We start from the raw sequence: 15902 nt of genomic DNA on the forward strand, positions 1-15902 counted from the left end.
CAAGAACTAGACACTATGATAACCAAAAGTGAACTCTGAAACTTAGAAAGTAATGGCTCAAAATTAAAAAATAAATAAATAGTTAAAAGAGAGTTTAACAAAAAGACAAGGAGATGAAAAATGGGAGGGAAAATAAACAATTCAGGATGTCCAATATTGAACTGGAAAAAAATATAGGACAAGCAAACAAAGGAAACAAAGGGTATAAAATTAGTGATGAATACTATAAAATTCCTGATAATTATTTTCTTATCTATCGCACACTGTGCCCAGCATAGTAAATAACAACAACCAGCAAGGGCCATCATGAAATTTCAGAACACTCTAGCAATAAAGAGATGATTCTAAGTTGACAGAGAGAAAAGAAACTGAACCAAAGAACGAGAATCAAAATGGATCCAGGCTTCTCAATAGTAACACTGCATACCAGAAAAAAAAACATAGAGTGATGCCTACAAATTTCTAAAGGAAAGAGATTTTTCACCTAGTGTTCTATGTCTAGCACTATCAGTCAAGTATGGAGATAAAAGCATTTTTAGACTTGCAAGGATTCTCATGCATCCTGTATTAGGAAACTACTAAAGGATGTGCTTCAACACAATCAGGGAGTAAAAGCAAGAGATAGACATGGAATCCAGGAAACATGGGCTTTTCAACACAGAAGTGAAGGAAGTCCCAAAGAGATCATTTTCCATCAAGTCTATAGAGCAAATGATCCAGTTTCGAGCAAGAAGACTAAAGACTTCAGGAAAGAGGATCTCTGGGAAACAAGAGGACAGAACTGCTCAATTATTTGATGTGTTTAAGGTATAAAAAAATGATTGCTAGATGTTTTACAGGTTTGTTAAAACACTTGCTTGGAAAAAGTAGTATGATATTTAGCTGAACAGCAAACAATTTTTATCTAGTTTAATAATGTTACACTGACCATTGATTTAACAAAAATTGTTACACAAATCTATTTGGAGGATCATGTAAGAAAAGGTGGGAGTTGAGGACTGGTGAATAGAAAGATAAATTCTTGTCTAAAATTAAAAAATCAGGAATAGATATAAAAGCATATAATTTAGAAATATATAGGTAACTTTTAGAAAAAACATAAGGTGGAAAGTAGATGCCTCTCTGAGAAGGGATGGGAGGAAAAAATAATTGCTTTTGCTTTTTTAGTATATATAATCATTTGGTACTATTTTATTTTTCTAACTATTCACATACATTTTGATAAGAATAAAAATTAGTCTAAAATAAATTATATCAATCTATAAGATCAACATATCTATTAGATCATAATTATAACTAGAAAAGTTGCTTTTTTGGAAAAAAATGCAAATGTTTACTCCTTGTGGTCTGCTGGTATTTAAAAGTCTTTATCATAAGAAAGTCCTTCCGTTGGGAATGCTGAGCTGGCAGTCTGGTGGAGCTGTAGTGTCTTTTGTGTGTTCCAGATGCCTCGAGAATCAGTCTTTGTGGGAGGGTGGAACACAAACAGTTTTGACCAGTGTATTAGTATCAGTAAGGCTAGCATAACCAGGGAGAGATGCACCAAGGTTCAGGTAAAGAATCAAGTGAGGAAAAGATATATAAAATGCATGTATATATCATGGCTGCAACAGTGCAAAAATGGTATGTTCATAATGAGAAGGAAATAAGGACAAATGAAAACAGTTTGATGTGTCAGAAGTGGGAGCGGAAATACATTGTTTCCTTTAATTTAGAATTATGTGAAGACTGCTATAATGTTTGTGTAAAACAGAATAAAGGGGTTTTCTAAGGAAATCAGTGGCATTCTTTGCTCTGCCTCCCTCCTGCAGTTTAATTGCCTACACGGAACAATATGTGGAATATGACCCTTTGATAACACCAGCTGAGCCATCCAACCCTTGGATCAGCGATGACGTTGCTTTGTGGGACATAGAGATGAGGTAAAAAATGTTTTAAGGTTTGGGAGTGGGATGAATGTAGACAGAAATCCATGAGATCATGAGATTACCTTATATTCTATCTTAATTTGACATTTGTTATCGCTAGAACAGAAACCCCTCAAGTAGCCTCCCAGCTGAGTTCTACTTACAGTTTCTACCTCCTTATAGCTTTGATTTGTGCATGGATCCTTTGTGGCTTCCCTCTGACCCTTTGGATACCATGATAACTGAGACAGTCCCTCACCATTCCCTAGTTCTGATTGCTGGAAGAAAAGAATCTGTTGTTCCAATTTTTTTTCCTGTTAGACAGCAACAATAATGATAATAGCTGGCACGTATTCTGCATTGGCCACATCCTGCAGTAAGTGTCTCTCACTGAATCCCCTCGACAGGTAAACATTACTATTCTCACCACTCAGCAGTTATGGAAACTGAGGCACAGAGGAGTTAATGAACTTGCCCAAGGTCATACTGCTAGTACGGCAGAGTTAGGACTAGAACTCAGGCAGAGGGCTCCAGAACCATGATTTCATCACTCTGTTCTTCTGGAGTAACTGCCAGCAGCGATTCCAGCCAGTTTCTCCTTCCCTGTGAGGGAAGCCACTGTGTTTACTTAAGAGGGGAGGAACCAAAGCCCAGAGGGACTTGGACCACTTTCAGAATTACAGAAGGAAACACACAGACAAAGCTAGTGTGGTGTGCCTTCACACCCCCTGCACCTTGGCTGGATGAATTTTTATTTCCCTTTTCATGTCTCTATCACTCTCATATTGTCTTTCACTTTTGCCCCTTTTCTGGCTGCTTTTCCTGAAATGGAAAAAATCTTATAAAAATAATAAAAGTCGCAGATGCTCATTCTAAAAAGTTCAAATTATCCAGATGTGCGTAAAGAAGAAAATGCTCTCTTCCTCCAACCCGATTTCACCTTCCAGAAAGAACCTTTGTTTATAGTCTAATGCTGTGGTTCCCAGAGTGGATCAGAGCACCCTGAGCACTGTGGGGAGCTCACAGAGTTACCACTGGATAGTCCAAATTTTTTATGGAAACACAGCCATGGTTGACACATGGCAGATACTGCATAAACTACTAGCTTAAGATGGTTCAGTTTCAACATTAGAGCACGTTACATCCCTTATGATGATACGCATCTTTGCAAATCTGGCTTTTCGGAGCAGTCACTATGATAAAAAGCAAGAACTGCACAAAAATTAACATGGAATAAGAAATAGGGACGGTAAGTTCCAACCTAATTCCAAAATTTAAGAAAATGCGTAGTGCCCAGTAGGTGCATATTGTAGTTATTTAAGAATGAAAACAAAATTTTCAATTTATGTGTCTTTCAAACAGCTACTAAGTTGTTAGGATACAAATACATATTAAGTTGATTGGTCCTAGCCATAATAAATGACACTGTTAAGTATTTCTTTTGGCCCAGGGGCACTGTGAAAAACTTACTGAGACGCTAAGGGTACCATGAGCTCAGCAAATTTGGGAACATCTGATTTAGTGTCTATTACTTTGGATTTTTATGCACATATAACATTCTATCCTTTTGTATAATTGGGTTCAATATATATACCCACATATGTACATACATATATATATAGTCCAATAATTTTTAAATTAACAATAGGTCGTGGCAGTCTTTCCATGTAAACACATATAGATCCACCTTACTCTTTTTAATAGCTACATAGTATCCCCTGGCACCGGTGAAGTAAGATTTATTTTACCAGTACCTGGATCATAAATGTTTAGCTTATGTCCTCCTTTTTTGCCACCATAAACAATGATTCCGGGAACATCTTTCTACACAAGTTCAATTATTTCATCAGTATAAATTTTCCAGGAGTAGAATTCGTAGAAATGGTATGCATATGTTAATTTTAGTTCATAGGTCCAGATTCCTCTTGAGCAAAACTGTAACACATCTTTTTCATTCCCTTAGCTTAAAAGTGCCCATTTCCCCACATTCTTACCATCCCAAGCATCATCAATCATTTTGTCTTTGCAAATCCAAAAGGTTAAAATAATTCTCATTTTACTGTTTTGTTTCCTTGTTAATATACTTGAGAATCTTTTCACATGTTTATTAGACAGATTCTAGCAATACGTTTTGCTTTGGATATTTGGATATAAAACAGTCACGTTTACTTGAATCATATATTTTATCTTTTTCCTGATATATTTCTGAATCTCATTCTTTGTTCTTGTTTCTTTGTTTCTTTTTCTCTTCCCTGACTTTTACTTTATTAATGTTATATTAACTTTGTAAAAACCCTAGTTTCTATTCTAGTTGTATTAACTTTTAAATGTTTTAATTAAAAACATCATCGATTTAAACAAACAAGAGTGAAGTATATAAAATAGTGAAGTTACCTTTGCCTCCCTTAAATCTCATTCTTCTCAGAGGTATGTTAACTTGATATATTTTAAACCAACATTTTTGAACTTGTATTTCTATGAACATTTAAAGAATAACTAGTATATAGTATGTATCTTCTTTCTAATATTTCTGATGAGCCCTAGGTAGTTCCTTCTAAGTCAAGAACTTAACTCTTTCTTTAACTCAGGATTTTTTTTCTCTTTTTTAAAAATTATTGCTGCTTTTTTTCCATTCTATCCTCACTTTTCAGGAAATCCTTTTTTAAGAAGTCTGGGCCTCTGGGATGGAGTTGCTACATCTTTTATATTTTCTCTATTATAATTTCCATCTTTTAGTCTTTTTATTCTATATTCAAAGGATACAATTTCCTGAATTGCTCTTCAGAATCACTGCTTTGATTTTCACTGGTGTCCATTCTGTGATTTTATATTTTAGAGAGTTTTTCTTTTCCCACTGAGTGTTGGGAGAGTAGTTGATAATCAAGCTTTTCATTTCCAAGACTTCTTAATACTTCTTGGACTGTTCTTTTCTTAGTAGCCTGCTCTGTTCTATTGGTGTTTATCATGTTACTCCCCCTGGAGATGTGATATAGATTTTTTTCATAGTTTATATTTTTTCCATATTTTCATATCTCCTCTCTATTTCTGCCACTTAGTTTTATTCGGGGTTATTCATTAGAGAATCATCATTTCTGCTCATTGTTTCATTCATTCCTCTGGTCACTGCTCAGAGCAGATCATTCTTTTTGTATGCCCAGCTATTTGGAAGACTGCTCATTTTTATAAATGAAGGTCTTAGCTTTCAATCCTGCCATACATTAGAACCACCTGGAAGTTTCTAAAAAATACTAATGCCTGGTCCTCACACACAGCCAATTAATTCAGAATTTCTCACAATTGAACCTTGTTTTTTAATCTCCCCACATTTTTTTTTTAATCTCCCTTTTTAAATCAGGGAGATTTAAAAAGTCTAATGTGCAGCCATGGCCTAGGACTCTATCAGTAGCTGGTGAGGGTGCTCTCAGTGATGGTATGGGCCAATGGTTCTAAGCCATGCTGTGCATCAGAATCACCTGGGCTCCTCTTTAAAAATACACGCATACTGGGGTGGCTCTGGGCGTCTGCATCTTGAGCAAGCACCCCAGGCATTCTGAGGCACACGACAGTTTAAGAAGTCCTGGTTTGGTTCACGGAGTTCCCCCGCAGGCTTTCCCCTGAGCAGTTCACACAGGAGCAGGGCTGCACCTGAATGTATGAATGGATGGGCATAGATCAATTGCCAAGGTTCCCCTCTGGGTCCCGGGTATGTGGTCCAAGAACAGATTAAAAGATTGGGCCCTCTCTTACAGTGAGACAGGTGGCAATGGGAGTCTTGGGGAGGTAGACCCCCACCCTTCCTAGTGTGACATCCCTGCAGCCAAGTGTTCTACTCTGTGGGTCAAGCCCTGATGGAGTTTCTGATGTCTTTCTATTTCCTCGCCAAGGTACTCCCCAACAAGTTGACTCTTCTCCCTCCACTAATGGGTCTTAGGGGAACCCACTTGGATCTGCGAAAGCCAATGAGAGGTGGGGAGAAAGCTAATGTGTCTTTAAAATCTCCCTGGTTCCCAAGATGTTTTTTCTCTGTGTGTGTGCTGTGCTGGCAGGAACACAATCCTCTGGCCTTACTGTCCATATGAGAAGCTGGCCGGGAAACAGCCCCCTTAACTTAGCAAACCCTTTTGGCCATGTGGAACCTGATCCATGTTCCTGAGTTGCTTCCATATGCCCCTTGTCTGATGCCACCCGCTGCCTCCACTTCCAATCCTGCTGCTCAGAGTTCGGGGTTTTCCAAGGCTTCTGTTGGGGACACTCAGCTATTTTCTTCTCTGATGCCTCCACTGGAATCGTAGGCTGCTGTCAATCAGATATGTCACAAGTTCAGTCTATGTGCTTCGTGCCTTCCTGAAATTTCTCAAAGCTCTCATCTGCTGATAGGAAATTTCTTTGCCTCTACATACTGTGTTTAGTTTTTTTGGGTTTTTTTGTTTGTTTGTTTGTTTGTTTGTTTGTTTTACTTAACTGAGCTCTGGGCTTTTGCCTGTTCCCTCCTCGTTGGCCACTTGTCCCCCAGATCCTCACATGGCTGGCTTCACTTCTCATTCAAGTCTCACTCAGCACTGGTGTCCCTTCCTCAGAAGGGCTTTCTGTGACCACCAATCTAGAGTGGCCACCTCATCCCTCCAGCTGTTCTATACACATCCTCCTCCTGGTTCCCTTTCTAAATAGAATGATTTCAGCGCCTAGGCCTATCTGGCATACAGTGGGCACCGTGTGGGCTGGAGGGAGGATGGATGAATAAGTCATTCTTTATTTGATCGTTTCATTGGTATTTGGGAAAGGAGGAGAGGCAAATGTGTGAACCTAATTCACAATGATAAAATGAACTTCCTCTTTTGTTCTTGAAAGTCAGCAAAGAAGTATGTAATCATTTAGGAAAATGGGGTCGCATGGCCTATTGGTTTATTCCAACCTATTCAGCACTTTTTCCCCAAGGAGGTGCTACCTGCCCCCTACTACTCATGCCCTGGTTCTACTCCTGTTGTTCTAGCTTCGACTCTGAACTTCATGCCTAATCTAGGATGGCTACAGTGTTCTGTCCACTTACAGGCAGAATCAAGTGTTCAGATACAAGTGAAAACGAAGCCCTGTTTCTTCTCCCAACAGACTACTCCTACCCACTTAGTTGCTGGCAGTGATGTTAGGAAAAAGCAGGGTGGAATCAGTGTCAACATCACACTCCAGCCAAGGGATGGTTTCTGTCCACAAAACGAAGGCTGAAGATGACCAATAAAATAATTGAGTCACTTTCTCTCGGTTTCAGTTTAATTCAATACATTTATATAGTAGTCAACTATGTGCTGTGTTCTGAACAAGAAGGGCTCTCAAGATAACAAATGTAGCAAGGTAAATAAAACATGCTATCTTACCATCTGGCACCAGAACTCCTCCTTGCTTGGCAAAGGACATCAAGCCACTTGGGGCAGAAGGTAAGGCCCTAAGGGCAGAAGGGTTGGCAGAGACTGAAACAACAAAGGGAGAGGGTTGTGCTGTCCTGCTGAGAAAACGAGACAAATGTATTCTCTGTTCCTGAGAGGGGAGAACTAAGGGCAGGGGAAAGCAGGGGAGGGAGAGAAGCCAGAGGCCAACAAAAACTAAGTCTCTGTGCAAGGCCAGGGAAATGCCTAGCGTTGAGGTGACCAGGGACTTTTCAAAAGCAGGAATGTCTAGTATGTGGTTTTTTTAATAGTAGGCTGCCAGGAGGTGCGATATGTACCCATTTTTCAAGACCCTCAAATTCCTGTAAGGCCCCCAGCCTCCCAAACGCTTCATGAGAGGAGGGGTTTGGTGGGTGTGGGTGAAGGTTTGTGGGAAAGGAGAGACAGTGAGAACGCAGGGCTCCCTTAGGAATTCATGCCAGTCTCAGGTGGGCTTTGGACTTCACTGGGCTGGGTGAAGGGGTCCAGGCAGGCTCGTTATGATTTCCAGGGCCCAGGATGTCAAATTCTGCAAGGTGGAGAATATACTGTGTCTGCTGTGGGGAGGTTACAGACAGCCAAATGGAGGATGGCCATAGCAGCTGAATAGAATCACGGACAAGATGACATAGGATATACAATAAATAGCAGAAAATTGTGCTTTAATTCTTTCTCCTTCTCAGACAAGCTATTCGATCTGGAAGTCCAAGGATAAGAAAGTTATATTCAGAGGGGAAAAAAGGCAACTGTTTTAAAGGATGGGCAAACTACACCTCAAGTTTATGCAACATAGTGAGCTGTGATCGCACCACTCCACTCCCGCCTGGGTGACAGAACAAGACCCCTAAAGAAAAAGAGTAAATTCTGAGAAATAAAGTTTAATTAAAGAAAATAGTGATCGCCAGGGCTTCTCATTGAGGAGAAGTCAGTCAAAAGTTGCCAGATGACGTAATTCTTTATGTCATCTGAAAACCACCAGGAGAGTGTCCCAGGGATACGTATGTAAAGTATTTCTGGTGGTGCCACTAACTAGATGCTGGAGTCTAATGAAACCTGGTGTTGTCAGCAGAATGTGGTTTGTGATTTGCTCTCTCCGCATGACTTCAGTTTAGCTCTCCCTCTCTGCTGGGTATCAGGCACATGAGCAAAGAGCTACAAGGAACCTGGCTTGTCCAGCTTGGCCATAGGCATTCACTCCCAGCCAACCTGACCTGCTGAGAGGCAGAGATCATCCCTGAGCTGCCCATGCACAGCGAGTTTGACAGAACTATTAATCCGGAATATTAGTCAAGCTCCTTTCTTATGGTGGTGGATCTCCAAATATGGCCCCATTGGTGCCTTCCCTCTTTACATCAAGTAGGACACCAAGACCAAGACCAGATGAAAAGAGAGGGAGCACCTTTTTCCCTCTCTCAATCTATTTGAGAACCAGTAATCCAGAACCCCTGTGGTGGCTTCCACCTTGGTCATTTGAAATATTTGCTCTTGAGACATTCCTTCTTGGAATCCATCTGCCATGCTTGGAGAAGCCCAAGCCGTTGGAGAGGCCATGTGCAGACAGTCTGGTCAGTAGCCTCTGCTGAGCTCCTGGTCAGCAACTAGCATCAGCTGTTAGGTGATGAGCCCTCCTGGATGCACAGCCCAGTCAAATCTCCAAATGACCCCACCTCCAGCTGCCATCCAACTACAACCATGTGATCCCCAAGTGAGAACCACCCAGTGGAGCCTAGTCAACCCATAGGAGAGTGAAAGAGACTAATAAATGGCTTTTTTAAGCCCCTGGATTTTAGGATGGTTTGTTACACAGCGTAAAGAACTGGGCCAGGCGCGGTGACTTATGCCTGTAATCCCAGCACTTTGGGAGGCCAAGGCAAGCGGATCACAAGGTCAGGAGTTTGAGACCAGCCTGGCCAACATGGTGAAACCCCGTCTCTACTAAAAATACAAAAATTAGCTGGGCATGGTGGCAGGCAGCTGTAATCCCAGGTACTCGGGAGCCTGAGGCAGGAGAATAGTTTGAACCTGGGAGGCGGAGGTTGCAGTGAGCTGAGATCGTGCCATTGCACTCCAGCCTGAGCGACAGGGTGAGACTCCATCTCAAGAAAAGAAAAGAAAAGAAAAGGAAAAGAAGTAACTGGACCACTCTTCATTGGAGTATTCAGGACCCTCAGGTTGTTCTTGAGGTATTAAATAAAATTATGATTGTTTCTTTAGTAGCCTTGGCTCTGAGATGGGGACATTGGATTATTTTCTTTTTAAGGAACTGCCTTATTTCGTAATTTTTCTAATAACTTGTCTTAGTCTGTTCAGGCTGCTACAGCAAAAATGCCATATACTATGTGGCTTAAAAACAATATAAATTTTTTTTTCACAGTTCTGGAGGCTGGGAAGTTCAAGGTCGAGATGCCACAGATTGGGTGTCTGGTGAGGGCCTCCTTCCTGGTTCATAAATGTCTGGGTCCTCACATGGCAGAAAGGCAAGAGAGCTCTGGGGTGTCCTTTTATAAGGACACTAATCCCACTCCACATGACCTAATTACCTCCCAAAGGCTTCACCTCCCAAAACCATCACATTGGGGGTCAGGATTTCAACATATAAATTTGAAGGGGAACACAGACATTCAGTCCACAACATTCTACCTCAAGATCCCCAGAATTTATGTCCTCTTGCATGCAAAATACATTCATTCCATCTCAGTAGTCCCCGAAGTCTTAACTTGTCCTGGCATCAATTCTGAAGTCCAAAGTCTTATCTGAATATCATCTAAATCAGATATGAATGAGATTAAAGATACCATTTATCCTGAGGCAAATTCTTCTCCAGCTGTGAACTTGTGAAACCAAACAAGTTATGTGCTTCCAAACTACAATGGTGAGAGAGGTATAGGATAGACATTTTCATTCAAAAAGAGAGAGAGAGAGAGAAATAGGAAAGAAGAAATGGGTAATGGGTTCTAAGTAAGTCCAAAATGCAACAGGGCAAAAAACATTAAACCTTAAGGCTCTAGGAATAATTCTCTTTGGCTCAATGCTCTGTCTTTTAGACCCACTGGGGCAGCAGCCCCACCTCCATAGCTCTCCTGGGCTGGAGTCATACACCCATGGCTTTCCTGGGCTGATGCTCTTGTCTTCCAGGCCCATTTGGGTGGCAGCATCATCCCCACAGCTTGGTGGGATGGCCCTACAGCAGCTTTCTCCTGGGGTCCCTATGGCTTTCCCAGGCTGGGGTTCCTCACCTGCAGCTCTTCTGGGCAGCCAAGTCCACCATGGCTCTGCTGGGTGCAGCCCATATTGCAGCTTTCTGTGGGGACCCCATCCCAAGTCACTGGGCAGGAGCATCCTGATCTACCTAAATTGAAGAGATGAGTTGATCCTTTAAAACTGTTCTGCTCTCCTACTACATGTCCCTTGAACTCTGGGCCTATGGTGCAAGTGGCAGACCTGATGAACTCTGAATTGCTTTTGAGTAATTCTTCCATTGTCTTGAAGAATAGTTCCTGGATTCTGTTAAGATGACTCATCCATACTAATATACTTATCAAACAGTCACTTGGCCACACTATTAGTGGTCTCATTTTTTGCATATGAATAGACAAAGAATTTTTCAGATCTTCAGGTTCTGGTTTCTTTTTGTGCTTAACAATTCTGTCTTTAAGTCACGTTTTACTACAGGTAGTCAGGAAGAGCCAACCTGCACCTTCAACACATTGCTTAGAAATTTCCTCAGCTAAATATTTAATTTTGTTGCTTGCAAGTTTTACCTTTCACAGAATACTAGAACCAAATAAAATTCAGCCAAATTCTTTGCCACTTTATAACAAGGATCAACTTTTCTCCAGTTTCTGGTGATATATGTCTCATTTATGTCTAAAACTCATCAGAATGGCCTTTACCATCTATATTTCTACCAGTATTCTGTTCAGGATTATTTAGGTATTATCTAGGAAGATTGAGGCTTTCTTTATAGCTCTCCTCTTTACTTTCTGAGCCCTCGCCAGAATATCCTTTAAAGGCCTGGTTACAGCAGTTTAGGTTCCTCTCCCCTCCCTTCCTCTCCCCTCCCCTCCTCTCCCCTCCCTTCCTCTCCCCTTCCCTCTCCTTTCCTTTCAAGATGGAGTCTCACTGTGTCACCCAGGCTGGAGTGCAGTGTCGGGATCTCAGCTCACTGCAACCTCCGCCTCCTGGGTTCAAGCAATTCTCCTACCTGAGCCTCCCGAGTAGCTGGGAATTACAGGTGCCCACCACCACGCCCAGCTAATTTTTTTTTTTTTTTTTTTGTATTTTTAGTAGAGACGGAGTTTTGCCATGTTGTTCAGGCTGGTCTCAAACTCCTGACCTTGTGATCCGCCTGCATTGGCCTCACAAAGTGCTGGGATTACAGGCGTGAGCCACTGTACCCAGCCAATTTAGGCTTTTGCTAACATATATCTCAAGACCCTTCCAGCTTCTATTCATTACACTGTAAGCCACGTTCACATTTTTAGTTGTTCATTACAGCAGCTTCCCACTCACAGTACGAACTTCTGTCTTAGTCTGTTAGGACTGCTGTTACAAAAATATTATAGACTGTATGGCTTATAAACAACAGAAATTTATTTCTCACAGTTCTGGAGCTAGGAAGTCCAAGATCAGAGTGCTGGCAAATTCAATATCTGGTAAGGATCTGCTTTCTAGTTCATAGATGGCTGTCTTCCTGCTGTGTCTTCACATGACAGAAGGGAAAGGGAGCTCTCTCTGGTCTCTTATAGAGTACTAATCCCACTCCTGACCTAATCACCTCCCAAGTATCCTGCCTCCTAATACGATCACATTGTGGATCAAGATTTCAATGTATTAATTTGGAGAGGGACACAAACATTTAGTCCTTAACATAATTCTTAAGTGTTTTGAAGATAGCTTGTATATTCCCCAAGTCTTAGTTTAGATATTGATTGAGGCAAATGTAGTAGAAGGCAAGGTAACAGAGTGGAAAAAAAGAATAGGCTTTGGAGACAGGCAGTCCTGGGATCCAGGTCCTGGCTGCCACCTACCAGCTGTGTGACCTTGGACAATCTGACCTCTTTTGAACTCTGGATGTTTAAATACAATGTCAGCCTCCCTGGCTTATATTAAGATTTAAATAGGGCACTGTAAGGAAAGCTCCTTACACCATGCCTAGCACTATGAAGCTCCTGCAGAAATGAGCATTGATATAGACAATTGCTTCCTTTGAATCTGGCTTTCTTGTCCTCAGTTTGGTAACTTTCCTCCATCTCTAGCTGGGGAATCAGCAGAAATGAAAGACAGATACCCTTGGAGAGCTTTGCTATGTGTTGGTTTGGGCTGTCCAGTGGGAGGCAGGAACTTGGTAAGAATGACGAGGCACAGAGGACAAATAAGAGTTAGAAAAAGGCATCCAGCTGGCGATTAGAAAACACTGTCGCGATAAGGACACTTCACCCACATCACTATACACATTTCTAAACTGATTTCATTTTAGTGCTGAACACTTGCCATGTGAAAAGTCCTATGCTCAATACAAAGACACATGAAATATGGTCCCTGACCTCAAAGAGCTGAAAAAAATAGCTGGAAAGACAATGACATAAACTCTTGAAAATCCAAATGCTGACATAAAACTCTACTAGAGAATATGTCCCAAGGAAATATCGCTACACAATGGATGTAAAGAGACTGTGCTTCTGTGGATTGTTTGCTTGAATTTGGCTGAGGGACAGTTATTGTACCACTCACCTGGAGATGGATGTTGAAAGATATTTTAATTTGCAGAATTATTTTATAACCATAAGAGACCATTCAGTGGTAACAACATGTTCAAGTCTTTTCTTAAACCTTAAAGCGGATGATATTGGGAATACTGAAGTGATACAGAAGAGATATGTATAGGGAAGATGTATCTAGGAAGCTTTTAATAGAACAGACTCCCAGTAGTGAAATCGTACTAGGAAAATAAGGAAGAAATGTGGATCATCCAGTTGTAGAAATACAATTGTGAATAATGGATAGTTGAGGGAAGCCAAGTATACATGGTTACATTGTATCGACTAAAAATTCATGTCTTTCCCAGAACCTCAGAATCTGACTTATTTGGAAATAGAGTTGTTGCAGATGCAGTTAGTTAAGATGAGGTCGTACTTGAATAGGGTGGGCCCCTAATCCAATATGACTAATGACTTTATAAGAAGAGAAAGCAGGCTGGGCACAGTGGCTCACGCCCGTAATCCCAGCACTTTGGGAGGCCGAGGCGGGTGGATCACAAGGTCAGGAGATCGAGACCATCCTGGCTAACACGGTGAAACCCTGTCTCTACTAAAAAAAAAAAAAAAAAAAAAAAAAATTAGCTGGCCATGGTGGCGGGTGCCTGTAGTCCCAGCTACTCGGGAGGCTGAGGCAGGAGAATGGCGTGAACCCAGGAGGCGGAGCCTGCAGTGAGCCGAGATCACCCCACTGCACTCCAGCCTGGACAACAGAGTGAGACTCCATCTCAAACAAAAAGAGGAGAGAAAGCAGAGACACAGACACTTACAGAGCAAACACCATGTGGAGACACAGAAACACAGGAAGAGAGAGTGCAGTGATGCATCTGCAAGCTGAAGAATGCCAACATCAGAAGTTAAGGAAAAGTCATGGACCTGGTTCTCCCCTAAAGCTGTCCAATAGAGCATGGCCCTGTCAACACCTTGATTTTGGACTTCCAGGCTCCAGAACTGTGAGAGAATAAATTTCTGCTGTTTTAAGCCACCCAGTTTGTTAGTCCTTTGTTATGGCAATCCTAAGAAGCTAATACACCAGGGTATCCTGTCTCTCTAGACCCATTTATTTCTGCTGAACTGTGACCTTGCAATTTTCCACATACCCCCACCTTCTGTCCTAAGCATCCCTCTGATTCTACATCTACAGTGACACCCCAAGATTTCTGGCCCACTCCAAAAATTGCCCTTCTCCCACTCTTGCCACCACCAAGGAATCTGGTGGAATGAATGTAGACTCACCACTTGGGTACCAGAAAGGGGTGACACTGGTGGTGGGTGTGCATCCATGAGGCAGTCACTACAAAGTCTGAGTGAATTTCTACAGCTGCTAATATGGGCACAGCCCTCATTCGAGTACAGCTGCCACTAGTACCATCCCTGGAGAGCCCTGAATCCTCCTCTGGTAAAGAGTAAATGGTTGGGTCCATCCTTGGTCATAGCATGACCTTGGCAGAAAGAGACAATGTCCTGCAGTCTCTGGGGCTTAAATTTACTGCCAGCCTCAACCCCAGGGGAATGCTTCCACAAACAGTATTTTTGGTTCCCTTGAAAGTTATTGAGTTTGATTAGGTCTGTGGCTTGCGTTTGAGAGAATCCAGGATTTGTCTTCATGTCTTGTTGTGAAAGGCCTAGCCTGGTACTTTGGAAGAGGTGTTTCATGGAGTCTCCCATTGTTTGACCTGATGGGGTTAGTCTACCACCATGACCCTATTGAACTATGCCTGGAAATGCAGAGTTGCAAGCCAGAGGCTCCCTGACCTCCAAGCTCATGATCTATTGGTCATCATCATTGTAATTAGAAGATACTGCTGTTGCTGATTATGTGTGTTGGTGAAGAAGTAGTTGGGTTTGGATGCGGTATGTCTAGAGCTGCATACCAATATAGTAGCCACTAGCCACATGTAGCTATTTAAATTTAAATTTGAATCATTTAAAATTAAATGAATTTTAAAATTCAGTTCATCAGTCACACTAGCCAGTTTTCAACAGCCCAATAGCCACATGGGGCTAGTGGCTGCCATATTGGAGAGCACGGTTATGGAATATTTTCATCATTGCAGGAAATTATACTGGACAGCGCCAGTCTACAGTTATTTGCTTTCCCAAGCTTTCTCCGCACACAAGCTCTTTTTTTTTTTTTTTTTTTTTACTAAGTGGAATTTTCCAAGTATTGAGAATATGTCAACTCCATAATAAGAGGAAACATGATTTAATCTCTTACTGTCTGTTGGAAATAATAAAATATATGCATGTATTTTTTAAAAGAGGAAAAATGAGTATTGCTAGACCAATGTTTCCCAATTTGTAATGTGGACATAAATCACCTAGGGTTCTTGTTGAACTGTAGGTTCTGATTTAGCAGGTGCAGGTGGGGCCTATGGTTCTTCTTCTGGTTCACAGACCACACCTTGAATAGGGAAGAGTTGTAGCATGTGACTTGTGAGTTAGGACCTTATCACTGTTTAAAGGGCCAAGGACATAAATACAGCAAGTGAACTTTAAATGGAAAGACAGAAGCTGAAGGAAATACTCTTATCGCCCAACACCAGAAGAATTAGACCAATGCCCATTCTTTAGTCTGAATGTGAGACAGCATAGCAAAGATGAGCTATGCAGCATGGCAGAATTAAGAACTGGGGCCGGGTGCAGTGGCTCACACCTGTAATCCCAGCACTTTGGGAGGCTGAGGCGGGTGGATCACGAGGTCAGGAGATTGAGACCATCCTGGCTGACATGGTGAAACCCTGTCTCTACTAAAAATACAAAAAATTTAGCCAGACGTGGTGGTACGCACCTGTAGTCCCCGCTATTCGGGAGGCTGAGGC

At 41.7% G+C, this 15902-nt stretch overlaps 1 protein-coding gene across 11 annotated transcripts in view; it reads left to right on the forward strand.

The window, feature by feature from the left end:
• Nucleotides 1–15902, forward strand: part of RGS6 (regulator of G protein signaling 6) — a 631284-nt gene that overhangs the window by 561341 nt on the left and 54041 nt on the right. For 8 of the 11 annotated variants that reach the window (XM_063793003.1, XM_016926311.4, XM_016926310.4 and 5 more), the window contains exon 13: nucleotides 1812–1922. The exons of the other annotated variants lie outside the window; for them this stretch is intronic. In XM_063793003.1, coding sequence (XP_063649073.1) covers nucleotides 1812–1922 — 111 coding nt within the window. The remainder of the gene's footprint in view (nucleotides 1–1811; nucleotides 1923–15902) is intronic. 11 annotated transcript variants of the gene reach the window in all.

Source organism: Pan troglodytes, chromosome 15 (genome assembly GCF_028858775.2).
Source record: "Pan troglodytes isolate AG18354 chromosome 15, NHGRI_mPanTro3-v2.0_pri, whole genome shotgun sequence".
Lineage (NCBI taxonomy): Eukaryota > Metazoa > Chordata > Mammalia > Primates > Hominidae > Pan > Pan troglodytes.